This window comes from Canis lupus, chromosome 4 (genome assembly GCF_003254725.2).
Source record: "Canis lupus dingo isolate Sandy chromosome 4, ASM325472v2, whole genome shotgun sequence".
NCBI lineage: Eukaryota > Metazoa > Chordata > Mammalia > Carnivora > Canidae > Canis > Canis lupus.
In genome coordinates this window covers 51,053,150-51,069,499 of record NC_064246.1, presented here as the reverse complement: position 1 = coordinate 51,069,499, position 16,350 = coordinate 51,053,150, and the positions used below count along the sequence as shown (strand labels likewise).

General features: G+C 37.9%; 1 protein-coding gene, 1 long non-coding RNA gene and 1 pseudogene across 4 annotated transcripts in view; 1 reads left to right on the top strand and 2 right to left on the bottom strand.

The window, feature by feature from the left end:
- TTC1 (tetratricopeptide repeat domain 1) overlaps positions 1–16,350 on the top strand; it is a 47,004-nt gene that overhangs the window by 9,542 nt on the left and 21,112 nt on the right. For all 3 annotated transcript variants that reach the window (XM_025435165.3, XM_025435166.3, XM_025435167.3), the window contains exons 3-4: positions 13,683–13,743; positions 15,397–15,509. In XM_025435165.3, coding sequence (XP_025290950.1) covers positions 13,683–13,743; positions 15,397–15,509 — 174 coding nt within the window. The remainder of the gene's footprint in view (positions 1–13,682; positions 13,744–15,396; positions 15,510–16,350) is intronic.
- Positions 6,277–16,350, bottom strand: part of LOC112651850 (uncharacterized) — a 30,568-nt gene continuing 20,494 nt past the window's right edge. The window contains exon 3 of the long non-coding RNA XR_004815408.2: positions 6,277–6,872. This is a non-coding gene — a long non-coding RNA (uncharacterized LOC112651850). The remainder of the gene's footprint in view (positions 6,873–16,350) is intronic.
- On the bottom strand, positions 9,990–13,686 carry LOC125754980 (transcription factor BTF3-like; annotated as a pseudogene).

Here is a 16,350-nt window from a genome sequence, read left to right as displayed (position 1 = left end):
TTAATTTCCATGTTTCTGCTACCTCATTGCATTATTTTCATAATTGTTTTCAATGTTGCCACTAACAGTGGGCATGTTTGCAGGGATCATTCTCTTGGTTGCTTCCCGAAAGTTTTCAGTAACTTCTATAGTGGTTTGCATCTTCTGTTAACCTTATGAGAAAACTTCTGATTTGTTGTTTCCCTTTCATTTCATTTCTAATGGGCATCCTTTTGAACTAAGATTGCCAAATTTATTAATTTTGAAGTTTATTAGTACTGAATTCAATGAACACTCTTGACAAGTGATCAAATAAAGTCCTAGAATTTAAGAATTGGAAGGAACCTTAGATTTCTGATCTTGAGTTTAAGTCAGGGGAAATAATATTTCCAAAATGTTTACTCCAAAACATTTGTAAGTTTGTGGGATAATTGTGGTTTGTTTACTGATGAACCAGTTAAAGTGGCATTCAGTCTTCCCTGTGTTTATTAAGGAAGATCACTTTATGTTTATGATCACTGGTTCTTTTTTTTTTTTTTTTTAATTTTTTTTAATTTATTTATGATAGTCACAGAGAGAGAGAGAGAGGCAGAGACACAGGCAGAGGGAGAAGCAGGCTCCATGCACCGGGAGCCCGATGTGGGACTCGATCCTGGGTCTCCAGGATCGCGCCCTGGGCCAAAGGCAGGCGCCAAACCGCTGCGCCACCCAGGGATCCCTGATCACTGGTTCTTAAACTTTATTTTGCCTGAGTCACAGGAAATTTATTAATCATACAAAGTCCTGGGAATTATCTGATAGCACAGACTTGTAGGTGGCAGCCAGGAATCTGCTTTATTAATGAGCATCCCCAGGTCATTTTGATACAAGTAGAACTGTGGCCACTCTTTGTGAAATAGGAAGCCAGATTGACATACCACCAAGCTTCCAAAACACAAGTGTACCTAGTATACTAACTGCATCTGATATCAAAAGAAAAGTTTACCAATGGGATTTTTTTTTTACCCTCATCTGTGCTTGACATCTAAAAAAGACTTGTTGGGCAGAATTTAAGCAGCGCTAAATAAGGAAATTATTTCTATTAAGTTGAATTTTGGGAAATAGAATTTTTTGAGCTAAGAACCATGGAAATATTTCCAAAATTAGTTCCTCATAGAGCAGTCATCTTTGCTAACAAATATGGGACTTAATGAGAGGTCAGGTTCTAACTACAGCTTCAATCCAGAGAGCCTCCCTCCAGACTCCCTAGAGGGTTTCTAAGAGTGACTTGTGGAAAGAAAAAATGTATCTGTGTGTGTGAAGCAAATGATTCTGATTTCAAAGAAAACAAAACTGAAGCTTTTCCTTTTTAATGGCAAAGGAATTCCCTTCAGGATGCTTTGTAGGACAGGTATCTCTAGCTCTTTAAGTGTGTAGTTTTTTCATCCCACTCTGGATAAGAGCAAAGCAGAAAAGTTTTGTTTTATGTGCCTCCATTTTCCAGCCCTTTAGCAAGTATGTAGCTTTTCTTTTAACACTCTATTTTGACCCAGCTGTGGTTGATCTCTGTCTACACTGCTTGACACTTTTTATTTTGTAGCAATTACTTTGCAAAACTGCAGAGGGAAGCAGAGAGCTGCTGATAGATTTACAATATGGAAATTGACTTGCTGGTGTAAACCTTTTGGTTTTCTCCCTGTTGTCTGTTAATAAACACATGGTCACTCAGGATCATTAAGAGAATTTATAAAAATGTATTTAATTCAGGTTTTTGTCATTTAATGATAGAAGGGCTATACACTTAAAACCTCTAACTTGTTTCATTTGTATTCACTGATCTTAACTATATGGACTATTCCCTAGTCCAGGACAAGGTAGTGGTTTGATGATTAATAAAGGAATGAAGAGTACCTTCTGATATTTTTGCCAGTTTACACCAAGATGAAAATTGTATCAATTTAAATTCTCCAGAATTTTGAATTACAGAAAGCTATTCCTCACAGAGATTAAAGAGGAATTCACCTATATTCTCTTCCATTACGTATGATTTCACTTATTACATGTAGACCTCCAATATCCTTGGAATCTATTGTGTAAGGTGTGAAATATATTCTAATTTTATTGTTTTCCAGATGACTACCAGATTTTCCTAACATCATTTTCTTTAAAAAATTTTTTAAAAGATTTTATTTATTCATGAGAGACACAGAGAGAAAGGGAGAAAGGCAGAGACACAGGCAGAGGGAGAAGCAGGCTCCCTGAGGCGAGCTTGATGGTGGAACTTGATCCCAGGACTCCAGGATCACAACCTGAACTGAAGGCGGACGCTCAATCACTGAGCCACTCAAGGCCAAACAACACTCAAGCCCCCAAACAACATTTTTAAAAGTCCATCTTTGCCTCAACAATTTAATTATATTTTAATATCAACTTGGACTAAGTTTGTATCCTTTTCCAAATGCTCACCTCCTACTTTTTTGTCAGATTATCAATTAAAATCTTAGTTTAGCATTTAGGGGCGCCTGCATGTTTCAATTGCTTAAGCATCCAACTTGATCTTAGTTCAGGTCTTGGTCTCAAGATCATGAGTTCAAGCTCTGCATTGGGCTCCATGCTGGGTATGGAGCCTACTAAAAAAAAAAAAATTACACTTAGGTTGGATCACCACTGGAAGATTGTGGTGGTAATGAGATTTAAAAATAACTGAAGGATTGATTAAAGTATAGAAATGTGTTGTCGGGATGGTGTTTTGCAATATAATATTTCAAAGTTCTTTTATCACTAAGTATAATTTTCTATATCATATGAAATTCCTTTGCCCTGGGGGAATCCCTGGGTGGCTCAGCAGTTTGGCACCTGCCTTCGGCCCAGGGCGTGATCCTGGAGTCCCGGGATTGAGTCCCACATCAGGCTCCCTGCATGGAGCCTGCTTCTCCCTCTGCCTGTGTCTCTACCTCTCTCTCTCTCTCTCTCTCTGTGTGTTTCTCATGAAAAAATAATTTAAAAAAAAAAAAAAGAAAGAAAGAAAGAAAGAAAAAATCTTTAAAGAAAGAAAAGAAAATAAAGAAAAATTCTTTTGCCCTGTGAGCCAAGAAAATCATTCCCTGGAAAATAAAATTAAAGATCCTGAGCATACCTGTATTTGTGAAGGCAAAGAATAGATTTTAAACATTTGCAAATTGAATTGATCCATCAGCAAAGGACACATTTTACTAATTCAATGGAAAATGGCCTTAGATTATGTATAGAAGAACAACTAAAGATCTGTGGTGTAAGTCCCTGATTCAGTGAGGTAAAGGTTTTTTTTAACATAGGTCTCAAAATGACTAGAGATGAAATCTCTGGGACTAGATGACATGTTCTAGAGCAGTGTCATCTTTTCAAGTGCCTTAATTCCTGATAGCAAGGGGATAAAAATATTTCAAAATTAAAATTTAATTTTTAAAGATGAAAAAATGTAGTGCTTTCTTTTATATTTGATAATTTTTTAGTGTACCATTTTAACATTTTTTTTTTCATTTTAACATTTCTAATTTTTAAACTTTTTTAGCTAAATTCTTTTAGTGGTTGCTATGTGGATTACATTATGCACCTTATTACAGTCTAGTTTAATATTACATAATTCCAGTAAAATATAGAAATTTTGATTCAGTGTAATTCCATTTCCTCCCCCTCCTTTGTGCTACCATTGCCACATACGTGTTATCAATATATGTTATAAACCCAACCAAAAAAAAAAAAAAAAACCCCAACCATATCATAATTACTGTATAATCTTTTTGTCTCTTAAGGAAATTAGGAGAGAAAATAGGGCACTGGGGTGGTGCAGTTGGTTAAGTGTCCAGCTCTTCGTTTCAGCTCAGATTGTTAGATCAAGCCCTGCATTGGGCTCCATGCTGTGCGTGAAGTCTGATTGAGATTTTCTCTCCCTTTCCCTCTGCTCCTACCACTTATGTGCATGCACGCACTCTCTCTCAAAGAAATAAATCTTTAAGAAAAGAGAAAACAATATATTTATAGAGCCTTTTATGTATTTACCATTTCTAATGCTTTTCATTTCTCTGTGTAGATTTGAGTTACTATCTGGTGTTACTTCCTTTCAGTCCAAAGGATTTCCCTTAGTACGTCTAGTAAGGCAGGTCTGGTAGAAGCACATTTTGTCTTTATCCATGAATGTCTTTATTTTGCCTTCATTTTGAGGTATAGCTGCATATCTAATTCTTGGTTGACAGTTTTTTTTCTTTCAGCATTTTTGAGTATGTTATCACAACTGCCTCTGGCCTCTTGGTGAGAAATCAGATAACACTAATAGTTTTGTTGTTCTTCTATACCTGATAAGTGTTTTCTTCCTGTTGCATTCAGATTTTCTCTTTGTCTTTGTCTTAACAGTTTGGCTCTGGTGTCTCTAGGTATGGATCTATGTACTTGTGGTTCATTGAGCTTCTTGGATCTTTAGATTAATATTTTTCATAAAAATTTTGAAATTTTCAGCCATTATTTCTTCAGATATTTGTTTTATCCTTTTTTCTCTTCTGGGACTCCCATCACATATTGTGAGGGCTCTGTTCATTTTTCCTATGCTTTTTCTGCCCTCATTTTTGCTCTCACTTCAAGTTTACTTATTTTTCATGCCAATTCAAATCTCCTATGAACTTTTCATTTCAGTTTTTGGACTTTTCAACTGTTTCTTCATTTTAAATAATTTATGTCCCTTTATCATGGTTCTCTCTGTTTTTTAAATTATTGTCATCATGCTCTCATTTAAATCTTCAAACACAATATCCTTTAGTTCTTTGAGCCTATTTATTTATAGCTGCTTTCAAGTCTTTGCTAGATCTAAAATCTGAATGTTCAATGTTCCTCTTAACTTTTTTTTTTCCTGATTGTAGGTCAGGCTTTTCTATCTCTTTTGATATCTTAAAATTTTTTGTTAAAACGACATTTTAAGTAATACTGTAGCATCTCTGGATTCTAGTATCTTCCCACACCCTCCTTGTATTATTTTTGTTGTTGCTTTTTTATCAACTTGTTTGTTTAGTAATTTACCTCAACTTAAGCTGTGCAATCTGTTTCCCCTGCAATATGTGGCCACTGACAGGTCTGCTCATTTGGGTTTTATTTTTGTCCTTGTTTTTATTTTTAAGTTTGGCCTTCTTGGGATTGCTCCTGTTTCTGCACAGCTTAGTGGTCAGCCAGTAACTGGTCAGAGATTATGTTCCAACACCTCAAACCAACAAGGCTTCCACCTACTGATTTGTTTGTGGATTTAGAAGTATATTACAATTTTAGGAAATTTCCAACTCTGCCCTGGCTGGACTTGTGTCTCCTCAGCATATATGTACAGGCTCCTGATAAGACAAGGGTGTGTAAATAAATTTGGCCCTCTTCATTCTTCCCAAGAATGTACACTACATCCAGTCCATCAGGGGTATTTGAAGAGCTTGTCAAGTACTTCTCTGTGTCTTCTATCTACCTGTTATATTTCTGTCTGGTCCATGGGTCCATAGTTTGCCCAGCCAGGGCTGTAGCCACAGATTAGTAGAACCTCTGACTTTCCCTGTTTGCTTACCACTCAGATTGCTACTTACTACTGACAATACCACTAGGCATGGATTGTTTTACCTTCTGCTTTGAATCATATCAGCCTTCTCAAACAGTGGAACTGCTGGTTATTCATGGCCTACCTTGCTGTATTAGAACTACGGTGTCAAATGCTGGGAGGAAGAAGAGGAGCAGTCCCTTGCAAATAAGCCACAGATTTCGTGGTTATTTCCTGAAGTTCTATAATTTTTCATGAGTGTTACTCACTTAGTTGTAAGCTTCTAGTCAGTTTTTAGGACACTGAAATGGTTGATTTTGATTATTTTGTCCAGTTTATATTTGCTTTTTAAATTAGAGGATTTGGTAACCTCTTCACTTTGCCACATCAGAAGTCCTACCCAGTAGTGAGTTTTGATCTGTGTAAATATTTTACACACTAAAATATTAAAATTAAACCAGAAAGGATAAGGGGGAAAGTCTTAAAATAGATTACAGAAACAGTATAACTATATCAAATTGATTACATAGCAAAGATAATTCCAATAACTTTGGATGCAGTACTCTGGCTGTTCACTCTTAGTAGGATACATTCTAAAGTTAGAATGAAACTTTAGAATGAAGTTTGAACTTCATTCATTTCATGCAATGAAATCTTGAACTTACATAGTAGGTTCGTTAAGAGTACTGATATTCATGTTGTAATTTCAGAACTTTTTTTTTTTAAGATTTTATTTATTTATTCATGAGAGAGAGAGAGAGGCAGAGACACAGGCAGAGGGAGAAGCAGGCTCCATGCAGGGAGCCTGACGTGGGACTCGATTCCGGGTCTCCAGGATCAGACCCAGGCAGAGCTAAGCCACTGAGCCACCCGGACTACCCTCAGAACTTTTTTTGTTGGTTTTAGGATAGAGCAAATGAGTAGATATATTGCTGTTATTGGAAACCAGAGTTTTCATTGTGGGAAAAGATGAGGAAGACTCCAGTGGTGTTCACTTGTATGACTACATACAAGATTTCATGTGTATGTATTCTTTGACGTGGGATTTTTGTGTTTTTCTCCTTCAAAGATGTATTTACTGTGTTTCTTACAGAGAGGGCCTAAAAACAGTGACTCACTAGTAACGGGAAACATACTAGCATCCAGATCTTGTTTTCCAAATACCATTCCCCACCAAAAGGATCCAGGGCTCCTTGGAGAAATAGCTGATTCCAAGGCTGGAGCAGGCATAGTACGAAGTTTTGCATGTGGAGCATAATGTACACTTGCTGCAAAGTCCACCTTTAGGACAGACCCAGGCAAAGGCTCATGCAGCTTCTGGAAGTGAGCTGGGGAGACTTAGGCAGGAAATGCTGGAGCACAGTCTAAAAGGGCCCTATGAGAGGAAAGGTGCAATTAGTTGAGGGCCTGGACAGGGGTCCCTCTTGCCTAGGTCTAAGGGCTGCACAGTGTTTTGTACCCATGAAACCATTTAAGCATTAAGTAATATTCCAAACATTCTGTGATGGTTTTATTATATATATGTATGTGTGTATGTGCACACCTGGTGCTCAGTTAAGTGTCTGCCTTCGGCTCAGGTCATGATCTCAGGGTCCTGGATTGAGCCCGGCATCAGGCTCCCAGCTCAGCAGGGAGTCTGCTTGTCCCTCTCTCTCTGTTCCCTGCCTTGATGTGCACATGCACTGTCTCTCTCAATAAATAATGTTTAAAAAAATTATCTCATACACACAGACATATTTTTTAATATATATAATCTGTGAGGCAAAACTGAATCCCCAAATTAGAGGTACTAATGTACAGTGTATTCAAAGAAAGATCATGCAGGATAAGAAGCAAAAGGGCTCTGACGAGAAGATATGCTTTGTGCTAGACTTGAAAACAGGAAAATCTGGACAGTTGGGAAGAAGATACAGAAAAAAGGGCATTCTAAGGTGGGGATCCATAAACAAAGGAATGGAATGAAGGATAAGCATGGTGGGTGTTGAGAGACAATAGAGATCAGACTGTCTAGTGGAGGGACTTGTGTTGGGTGGTAATGAGAAATGAGGTTGAGTAGAGTGGAATAGAAGTTTGATGTAGTGTTTAAAAAAAAAAAAAACCAAGTGAGCTTTCTGAGTCTTGATTTTCCTACCTATAAAATGGGTAGTTTAATACTTTCATACTCACATCTAGAATTGCCTTGCAAAGCAAATGAGTTTAGATTTTGAGAAGTAAAATACTATACTGATATAAGTTATATTAAATTTTGAGCACCAGGCAGAAACACTTGCAGTTGTGTTAATAACAAAATAAACTCCATTCATCAAGAGCATTATCTTGTTGGGGTTTTCCTTGACAGCCCTTGTGATGATTTATAATGCAGAATGTCACTCTTTCTCCCTGAGTTTTCAGTGATGGGGAGGACTATTGAGTAAAGAACCCTGTAAGATTTCTTTGGTTTCCATTGTTATGGAAATATATTCTAGAGCACATGTTTCCCTGTGAGGCCCCTGGAATGTATTAAAAGACATTGTTGGAACGGCGCCTGGTTGGCTCAGTCAGTAGACCATGAGACTCTTGATCTCTCGGGTCATGAGTGCAAGCCTTACATTGGGCATAGAGAGTACTTAAAACATTGTGGAGACATGAGAGGTCTCCTAACCGCATTAGACCAGAATCTAGGATGGTATGAACCTTATGATGCTGCTGAATGTCAGCACTACTAGTTCTTTTATGTGTGTATGCTCTTGGCATTTAGCATGCTAAGTAACACTTATTTGCTGTAAAATCTGTCTTTGGATTCCAGTAACATTACACAATATGCATGCCATCTTTTGGAGAAAGAGAATGTTCCAGCAGCAGCATAAACCTTAGTCTTTGTACTGGAATCAAGTTTGTCTCTTGGCATAGCTGGGAGATAGTGCAGCTTTCTCCTGAAAGTGCTATTTTTAGCTGTTTCCAAGGAGATGTTCAGCATGATATTGATAATTGCATTAATCCTCAATTTACACAATCTGTGGAAGCAGCAGCTCTTTTCCAGTGTTTACTGCTTAATGGGCCACTGACTTGTGATTATCAGCCAAAAAAATAAAATGCCTTCCTTCAAATAATTGGCTTCAGAAATATGTTCCGGATCTCTTCCCTTTGCCAGTTCAACTTTTAGACCTAGTTTTCTTTCTTTCTTTTTTTTTTAGACCTAGTTTTAAAGACACTGAGCATAGCATAATGTTTAAACTTACCTAATCTTCATACACCTGTAATTAATGTAACATATGTCATACACCTGAAATTAATATAACATTGTATGTCAACTACACTCAAAATTAATTTTAAAAAAATAGGGGGAAAAGGACATTGTGAGCTTTTCCCAGGCTGCCTACTCAGGCTGGCCATTATCAGTAATTCCTTCTGGGTATATCTTGGGTCTAAGTTTTGCCTACCTGGTATCTTAATGTTCTAAATTTACCAAAGCATGATTAAATTCTGCACACACACACATACACAGGAGTCTGGTCTGGCAGTCCGAGTGCCAGTCTGTGTTCATAAAACATTCCTGATGAGTTCGCAATGGAGAACAGATTATATAGATCAGAAAGTAGCTTGAAATTAAAGTTAAAACAGAGGAGACTGAATGTTCTTAAAGGATTACTTTTAAGCTGTAGTAACTTGATGAGTTGTTCTTTAAAGAATTTTTGTTTTTGAAATAACCTTTCTAAAATATTTTAAAGACCTTTAGGACCTGTTATGCATTTATTTGTATGATCTCTTTTAACTTACTAATATGCTGCCCGACATTAATACATGTTCTATCAAACCAACTTTTCATTTCACTATGAGAACATTATTGGCCAATTATGCATAATGTGTGTGTGCATGAATTTAAAAGTAGCAATGAGTTTGCTATTACCTAGGTTGTAAGTTTACTTAATTGAAATTGTTTTGTAATTTTTAATATTATTTTTTTCATACCTCTGTCACCCATGTCTCCCTAACCCTGCCTCTAGCAACTGCCAGTCTGTTCTCTGTATCTATGAGCTTGGGATGTTTTTGTGTTTTGTTAAGATTCCACATATAAGAGAAATTTTAATTTTTTTTAAAATTCATTTATGATAGTCACACAGAGAAAGAGAGAGAGAGAGGGAGGGGCAGAGACACAGGCAGAGGGAGAAGCAGGCTCCATTCACCGGGAGCCCGACGTGGGATTCGATCCCAGGTCTCCAGGATTGTGCCCTGGGCCAAAGGCAGGCGTTAAACCGCTGCGCCACCCAGGGATCCCCACATATAAGAGAAATGATAAGATATTTGTCTTTCTTTCATTGACTTATTTCATTTGGGGTAATCACCTCAAGATCCATCCGTGTTGTTGTAAATGACAGGATTTCATCTTTTTATGGTTGAATTATATCCCATTGTGTGTGTGTGTATGTGTGTGTGTGTGTGTGTGTATACATATACCACACAATTTTTAAGAGGCAAAAACTCTATTAACCTTGTTTCAAAGTTTATTCCCAGGCTTCTTCACCTTAATTAGCTGCAAAGAATGAATTGTATAGAAGCAAAAATTGAAAAGAGCTGCAGTGTCCAAGGGACTTGGGCTTAAAGATATTAGAGATCTAGATTTTATCAGATCCATGGACAATTTTAAAAAACAGTCATAATATAAAATATCAGCTCTCAATAACTTCTTTAAGTTTTGTCTTCTTCAGAAGTTGACTCAATTCAGTTTGCTTCATTCTTGGCAACGTCATCAAAATTCTGCACAAGATCTGGAACTTCATCATCCTCATCCTCTCCAATAAAAAGTGGTGCTTTTCCATCCACAGATTGTTTGGGCAGAGCTCCAGCCAGTCTCCTTAGATTTGTCAGACTGTCTTCACCAAACTGGTGTAAGACACAAGGTAGCATTTCTGTCAGCTGCTGTGTCTCCCCATGGCCTGGAACAGTGAAAGTGGTTGCTGCCAGGGATGCCTGAACTTTAGGGTTGTTAAAGTGGATCAGTGTTCCTTGGTGTGAACATTTTCATTTCTTCAATACCAGAAATACTGTTTACTGTTAGCTTCTTTAAGAACTGAAGTTTTTTATCATCTGCTGTAGCCATTCTGTGAACTACTTTCTTTCAGTGAGCAGTTCCTTTCCCATCAATGTGTATGTGTGCTTACAGTTTGGTAAGTTTCTCCTGGTCCATAATAGTTTCTTTAATTTTGTTCAACTGGGAATGTGACTGAGCAGGGGACTAAGGCTAGTGTTCAGGGGGACTCAGGCAGACCAGCTGAGATGCAGTTGCATAGATGTGAGTATGCAAGGTGGCAGCTAGAGAGAGGCTGGAAATGATGGCTGCACCACCATTTCTTTATCCCTTCATTCATTGACAGACACTTAAGTTGTGTCCGTATTTGGCTGTTGTAAATAATGCTGCAGTGAGCATAAGGGTGCATATATCTTTTCAAGTTAGCTTTTTATTTTTTTTTTCAAGTTAGTTTTTAAATTTTCTTCAGCTAAATACCCAGAAGGTAGATCATATGGTAGTTCTGGTTTTAATTTTTTTTAAGTAGGCTCACACCCAGCATGAAGCCCAGAGGGGGGGCTTGAACTCACGACCCCAAGATCAAGACCTGAGCTGAGATCAAGAGTCAGATAGATGCTTACCGACTGAGCCATCCAGGCACCCCTATTTAATTTTTTAAAGAACCTTCCTGGGCAGCCCCGGTGGCTCAGCGGTTTAGCGCCACCTGCAGCCCGGGGCGTGATCCTGGAGACCCGGGATTGAGTCCCATGTCAGGCTCCCTGCATGGAGCCTACTTCTCCCTCTGCCTGTGTCTCTGCCTCTCTCATTCTCTCTCTCTCTCTCCACCCCCTCTGTGTATTCTCATTAATAAATAAATAAAATCTTTAAAAAAAATAAAGAACCTTCCTATAGTTTTTCATAGTGACTAGGCCAATTAACATTCCTACCAGCAGTGCACAAGGGTTCCCCTTTCTCCACATCCTCATCAATGCTTGTTATTTCTCGTCTTTTTTAGAATAACCATTCTAACAAGTATAAGGTGGTATTTCATTGTGGTTTTGGTTTTCATTTCCCTGATGATTAATGATGTTGAACGTATTTTCATGTACCTGTCGGCCATCCATATGTTGTCTTTGAAAAAATGTCTGTTCACATTTTCTGCCCATTTTTTAATCAGATTGGGGTTTTTTTTTTTTTTTTTTTTGCTTTTAAGTTGTATGAGTTCTTTATGTATTTTAGATACTAACCACTTCTCAGATACACGATTTGCAAATATTTTCTCCCATTTATTAGATTGCTTTTTCTTTTTGTTGATGATTTCCTTTGCTCTGCAGAAGATTAAAAGATAATGCTTTCTTGTTTCTGGACTTAACAGAGCTACCTTGAGTCCCTTTTTATTCTAAGCCGGTGTTTTAGGTCTCCCAGTGATTCTGTGAGCCCCCAATATCTTTCCAGTGAATCTTCCCTCTTTAATTTTTTTTTTTTTTTTTTTACCTAAGATGTAGTCTTTTAGCTTCCGTTAGAGAACGTTATGATCCTAGCACCTCTGACCTAGGTAATACTAAATAAATGTGACCATATTCTTTTTTTTATTCCCATTACTACTTATTTATTATTTTTTCACATTCCCTTAGAATAGCTCTGTTCCAGAAGTTGTATCTAAAATACTGTATCTGCCATACAGCTGGCACATAGTAGATACTATAAAAATGAGATTCAGTTTATACCCATCTTTTAGTTTCTTTACTGAGATTCATCATCTAGCGTGTAACAATAAAGTATTTAGGACACACCCTTGTCTCAGCAGCATATTTACAAATCTACAAAGACATAATATTTTTACTTTGGTTCCTAATCTTAAGAGTACCAGTTGTTCAGGCTCCAGGCTTCTCCTGTGCATGAAATACCCTGCTGGCTATATTTCCTTCCTTTAAAGTTTTTATTTAGTCAGAAGCTCCAAGAATGAAGGAAGAGATTCATGGAGGTTCATTCTCTCATTCTCTCTCTCTCTCTCTCTGTCTCTCATTCTCCCTCCCTCCCTCCCTCCTTCCTCTTTCAAGCTCTTTCAGAAGGAGGCAGGCTGACACTTCTGGCAGTTCTGCTTGTGCCGACCATATTGCTAAGATGTTCAGGGCTGAAAGCACACAAGAACTCAGCATGTGCCATCTTTGCTCGGCAGAGTAACACTCATTCTGCCCGCCTTTGAGTAGAATGGGTGTTTGGCCATCTGTGTGAATTTCAGAGTTGTGAGAAGCAGCTCAGAAGCAAGAGATTGTCTGGGTTTCTTCAGACTTCACAGGGTTGGTCTGCTGACAGAATATTGCCCTGAACCTGCAGATGAAGTTTGCTCCCTATAGTGCACTCTGCTGGCATACCAGATATCTTCTTCACGCCCTAAGCCACATAACCCACTTGCTTGCTTGCTTTATTTATTTATTTATTTATTTATTTTTATTTTATTTTATTTTATTTTTTAATTTTACAGAAAAGTAATAGCTCCGGCAGACCGAGTGGCTCAATGGTTTAGCGCCACCTTCTGCCCAGGGCATGATCCTGGAGACCCAGGATGGAGTCCCACATCAGGCTCCCTGCAGGGAGCCTACTTCTCCCTCTGCCTGTGTCTCTGCCTCTCTCTCCTCTGTGTCTCTCATGAATAAATAAGTAAAATCTTAAAAAAAAAAAAAAAAGTAATAGCTCATACTTATGGAGCCCCTCTTTGCCAGGCACTGTATTAGAAGCTTTATGTATATTATCACATTAACCCATAAAACTATAAAACCCCATTTTTTTAGATAAAGAAACCATGGCTTAGAAAGATCTGGAACTTGTCCACGAACACACATTTAATAAGTAGCAGATTAAAAATTTGAATTGATGGTGGTGTGCATGCCAGTGGGTATGTCATTTAGTTTGATTTTGAGTAAATAGAAATTAAATGATACCTGAATTGCTGTAAACATAGGAAACCTAGGTTTTGTGTTTTAAACATCAAGAATGCAATGGATGACTAGCCAGACGGCCATGTGTTTCTCTATATCTATTTGAGATTTAGATAAAACTGACCCAGTTCTCAAAGGTCAAGTTGGAAAACAAAAACAACAAAGTCAAGTTGCTGCCTATTAAGTAGCCTAATGAAAGCTCACCTTTTTGTATACTTTTAACATATTGTGAGAAATGATATAATTGTTGGATCTCTTGCAGAAAAGAAGAGAAGAGAGCACTAGACTAAAGGAGGAGGGAAATGTGCAGTTTAAAAAAGGAGGTAAGGCACTGGTCTCAGCCCTGGTGTCTGGTCATCTTGATTCCTCATTATGTCTTAGAGTGTGAAGAAACACCAAATACATTTAGATACAGCTAGCAAATCTAAACTGCTAACAGTACATTGTTGTTTCCCAACAACTTGGAATTTCAGTTTTCAGCAGGTCCAGATCATTCTCACCTGATGGTGACCACTTACCATATATCCCTTGGCACAGGCATACTTTTTCTTTTCTATAATCCATTACCAATCTAGATGGTAGGAGAGCAGATTTTCAGCTGATGCTTTGGAAAACTAACCTGGAACATTAAAAGGTTGGTTGCTTCATTGATGTAAAAATAGGGTCCCCCTTTCTCACTTGGAACAATGCTATAAAAACTGGCCCACTGGTTCTAGCATGGCCTAAGGAAGGATTTTGTTTATACTTTGGCTGGTCTTTTATGTGCCTTTTTTTTTTTTTTTTTTTTGGCTGCCTTAAGTAGAGAGATGTTCTTCACGTCCTTCTGCATTTTTTACATTTCCTTAGGAATAATTTGGGTTCATTTGATTAATTTGGGTAACTATTTGATCTTATAATAGCTTATCACATATGTAAAGTATATATGCTTTAGAAACATATCAAAATGTATATGCTTTAGAAAACTAGGAGTAGTAACATTTCCCTTATTTTTTATTTATTTTTAAATATTTTATTTATTTATTTGAAGAGAGACAGAACATGAACAGGGGTTAGGAGGCAGAGGGAGAAGGAGAAGCACACTCCCCGCTGAGCAGGGAACCTGATGATCCTGGGATTGACCTGAGCTGAGACAGATGCTTAAATGACTAAGCCACCCAGATGCCCTATCCCCTAGTAATTTTTTAGACTTAAAATTTTTTTTCTTATATCCGATTTAGCAGTCATCACTTTTTTTCTTTTCCCCTAAGAGTTAATGATTCTGGGATGCGTGGGTGGCTCAGCAGTTGAGCATCTGCCTTTGGCGCAGGGCATGATCCCAGGTTCTGGGATCGAGTCCCACATCAGGCTCCCTGCGAGAACCCTGCTTCTCCCTCTGCCTATGTCTCTGCCTCTCTGTGTGTCTCTCATGAATAAATAAATAAAACTTTAAAAAAAACACAAATCTAATGGTTTTTATTTTGAAAGCATATTTCTTTGTATTTTAGTGTTAAATATTTCAAACCTAAGAAAGGAGTGAACAGACAATTTTCTTTTAGTGCCCCTACCATAATTCTGTGTGTGGCAATAAATAAATAAAATTATCATCATTTTCTCTTCTAAGGTTTTTAGTCAACCACTGATTTTTACATTGTTGCTTTTACCTCCATAAAATATCTCCAAACATTTTAGAGAAGCAGTTTTGGCCAGGCTGTCTCCATGAAAGCACAGCATCTTTAATGAAAATACATACATAGAATTTTTTTCTTTATCCCAAGCCATTAATCCCAGACTTTAGTCTCTTTCATCTGTCCAGTTCTCTAATCCCTTTTCAGTATTGCTTACTAAATTGATAAGCCAAGTGAAAGTTAAATATACAGAACATTCTACTTGAGACCTTTGTTCTGTGAATGGAAAGCTATGTATTCTGAGATACTATGGAATACAGTAATATGAGGAATAAAATCATAATGACCTCTCATCTTTTACCTTATTCTCAGATTATATAGAAGCTGAGAGTTCTTATAGTCAAGCCCTTCAGATGTGCCCATCCTGCTTCCAGAAAGACAGGTCTATTCTGTTTTCAAATAGAGCTGCTGCAAGGATGAAACAGGTATGTATCTTTCACCTGTTTAAGAAGCTCATGAACTTACATACAGTGTTTTCATAGGGTAGCTTCTCCCGCTCTCTCTCTCTTTTTTTTAAGATTTCATTTATATATTTGAGAGAGAGAGCATGAGGGGGAGCGGGCAGAAGGAGAGGGAAAAACAGACCTCCCCCCACCCCCACTGAGCAGGGAGCCCAATGTTGGACTCAGTCCTGGGACCCTGAGATCATGACCTGAGCTGAAGGCAGATGCTTACCTCTCTCAGCCACCTCGGTGCCCAGGGTAGCTTCTATCTCAAAACTAGCAGAGGAGCTGCAACTCTTGATTTTGGGGTTGTGAGTTTGAGCCTCACAGTAGATGTAGAGATTACTTAAAAATAGAATCTTTAAAAAAAAAAAACCTAGCATAGAGGCTTAAAGTTGCTGCCTCCCTTTTCCTGCCCATGTATTTCCCTGATGTAAAGGTCATATGGAAGATAGAAAAGTATTCTTGAAAAACTTGAGTCAGATTACTGCTGCCAACATTCTTATTAGAGTAGCTGTTTGAACGCTTTCATGGGAGGAAGGAAGGCTGACAAAGTCTCCACCAAACTAGGACAGGTTAATGAAGCAAAAAGTCAAGTAGTACGTGTCCTAGAATAGCTGCACCTGCTTATTTTAGGCCTCTGGAATTCTAGATAAAGACTCAAAGAGAGGGAAACACCGATTAAAACTCTGAACTTCAAAATGCTTATTGCTAGGATTCTGATTTTCTGTCAAAAGTATGGACACAGGGAGAAATGTCCAACAGTTGGGATGAGAGGTGCTCCTAAATGTAGAATAGGTGTTAGGGAAAGTTCAAAAACATT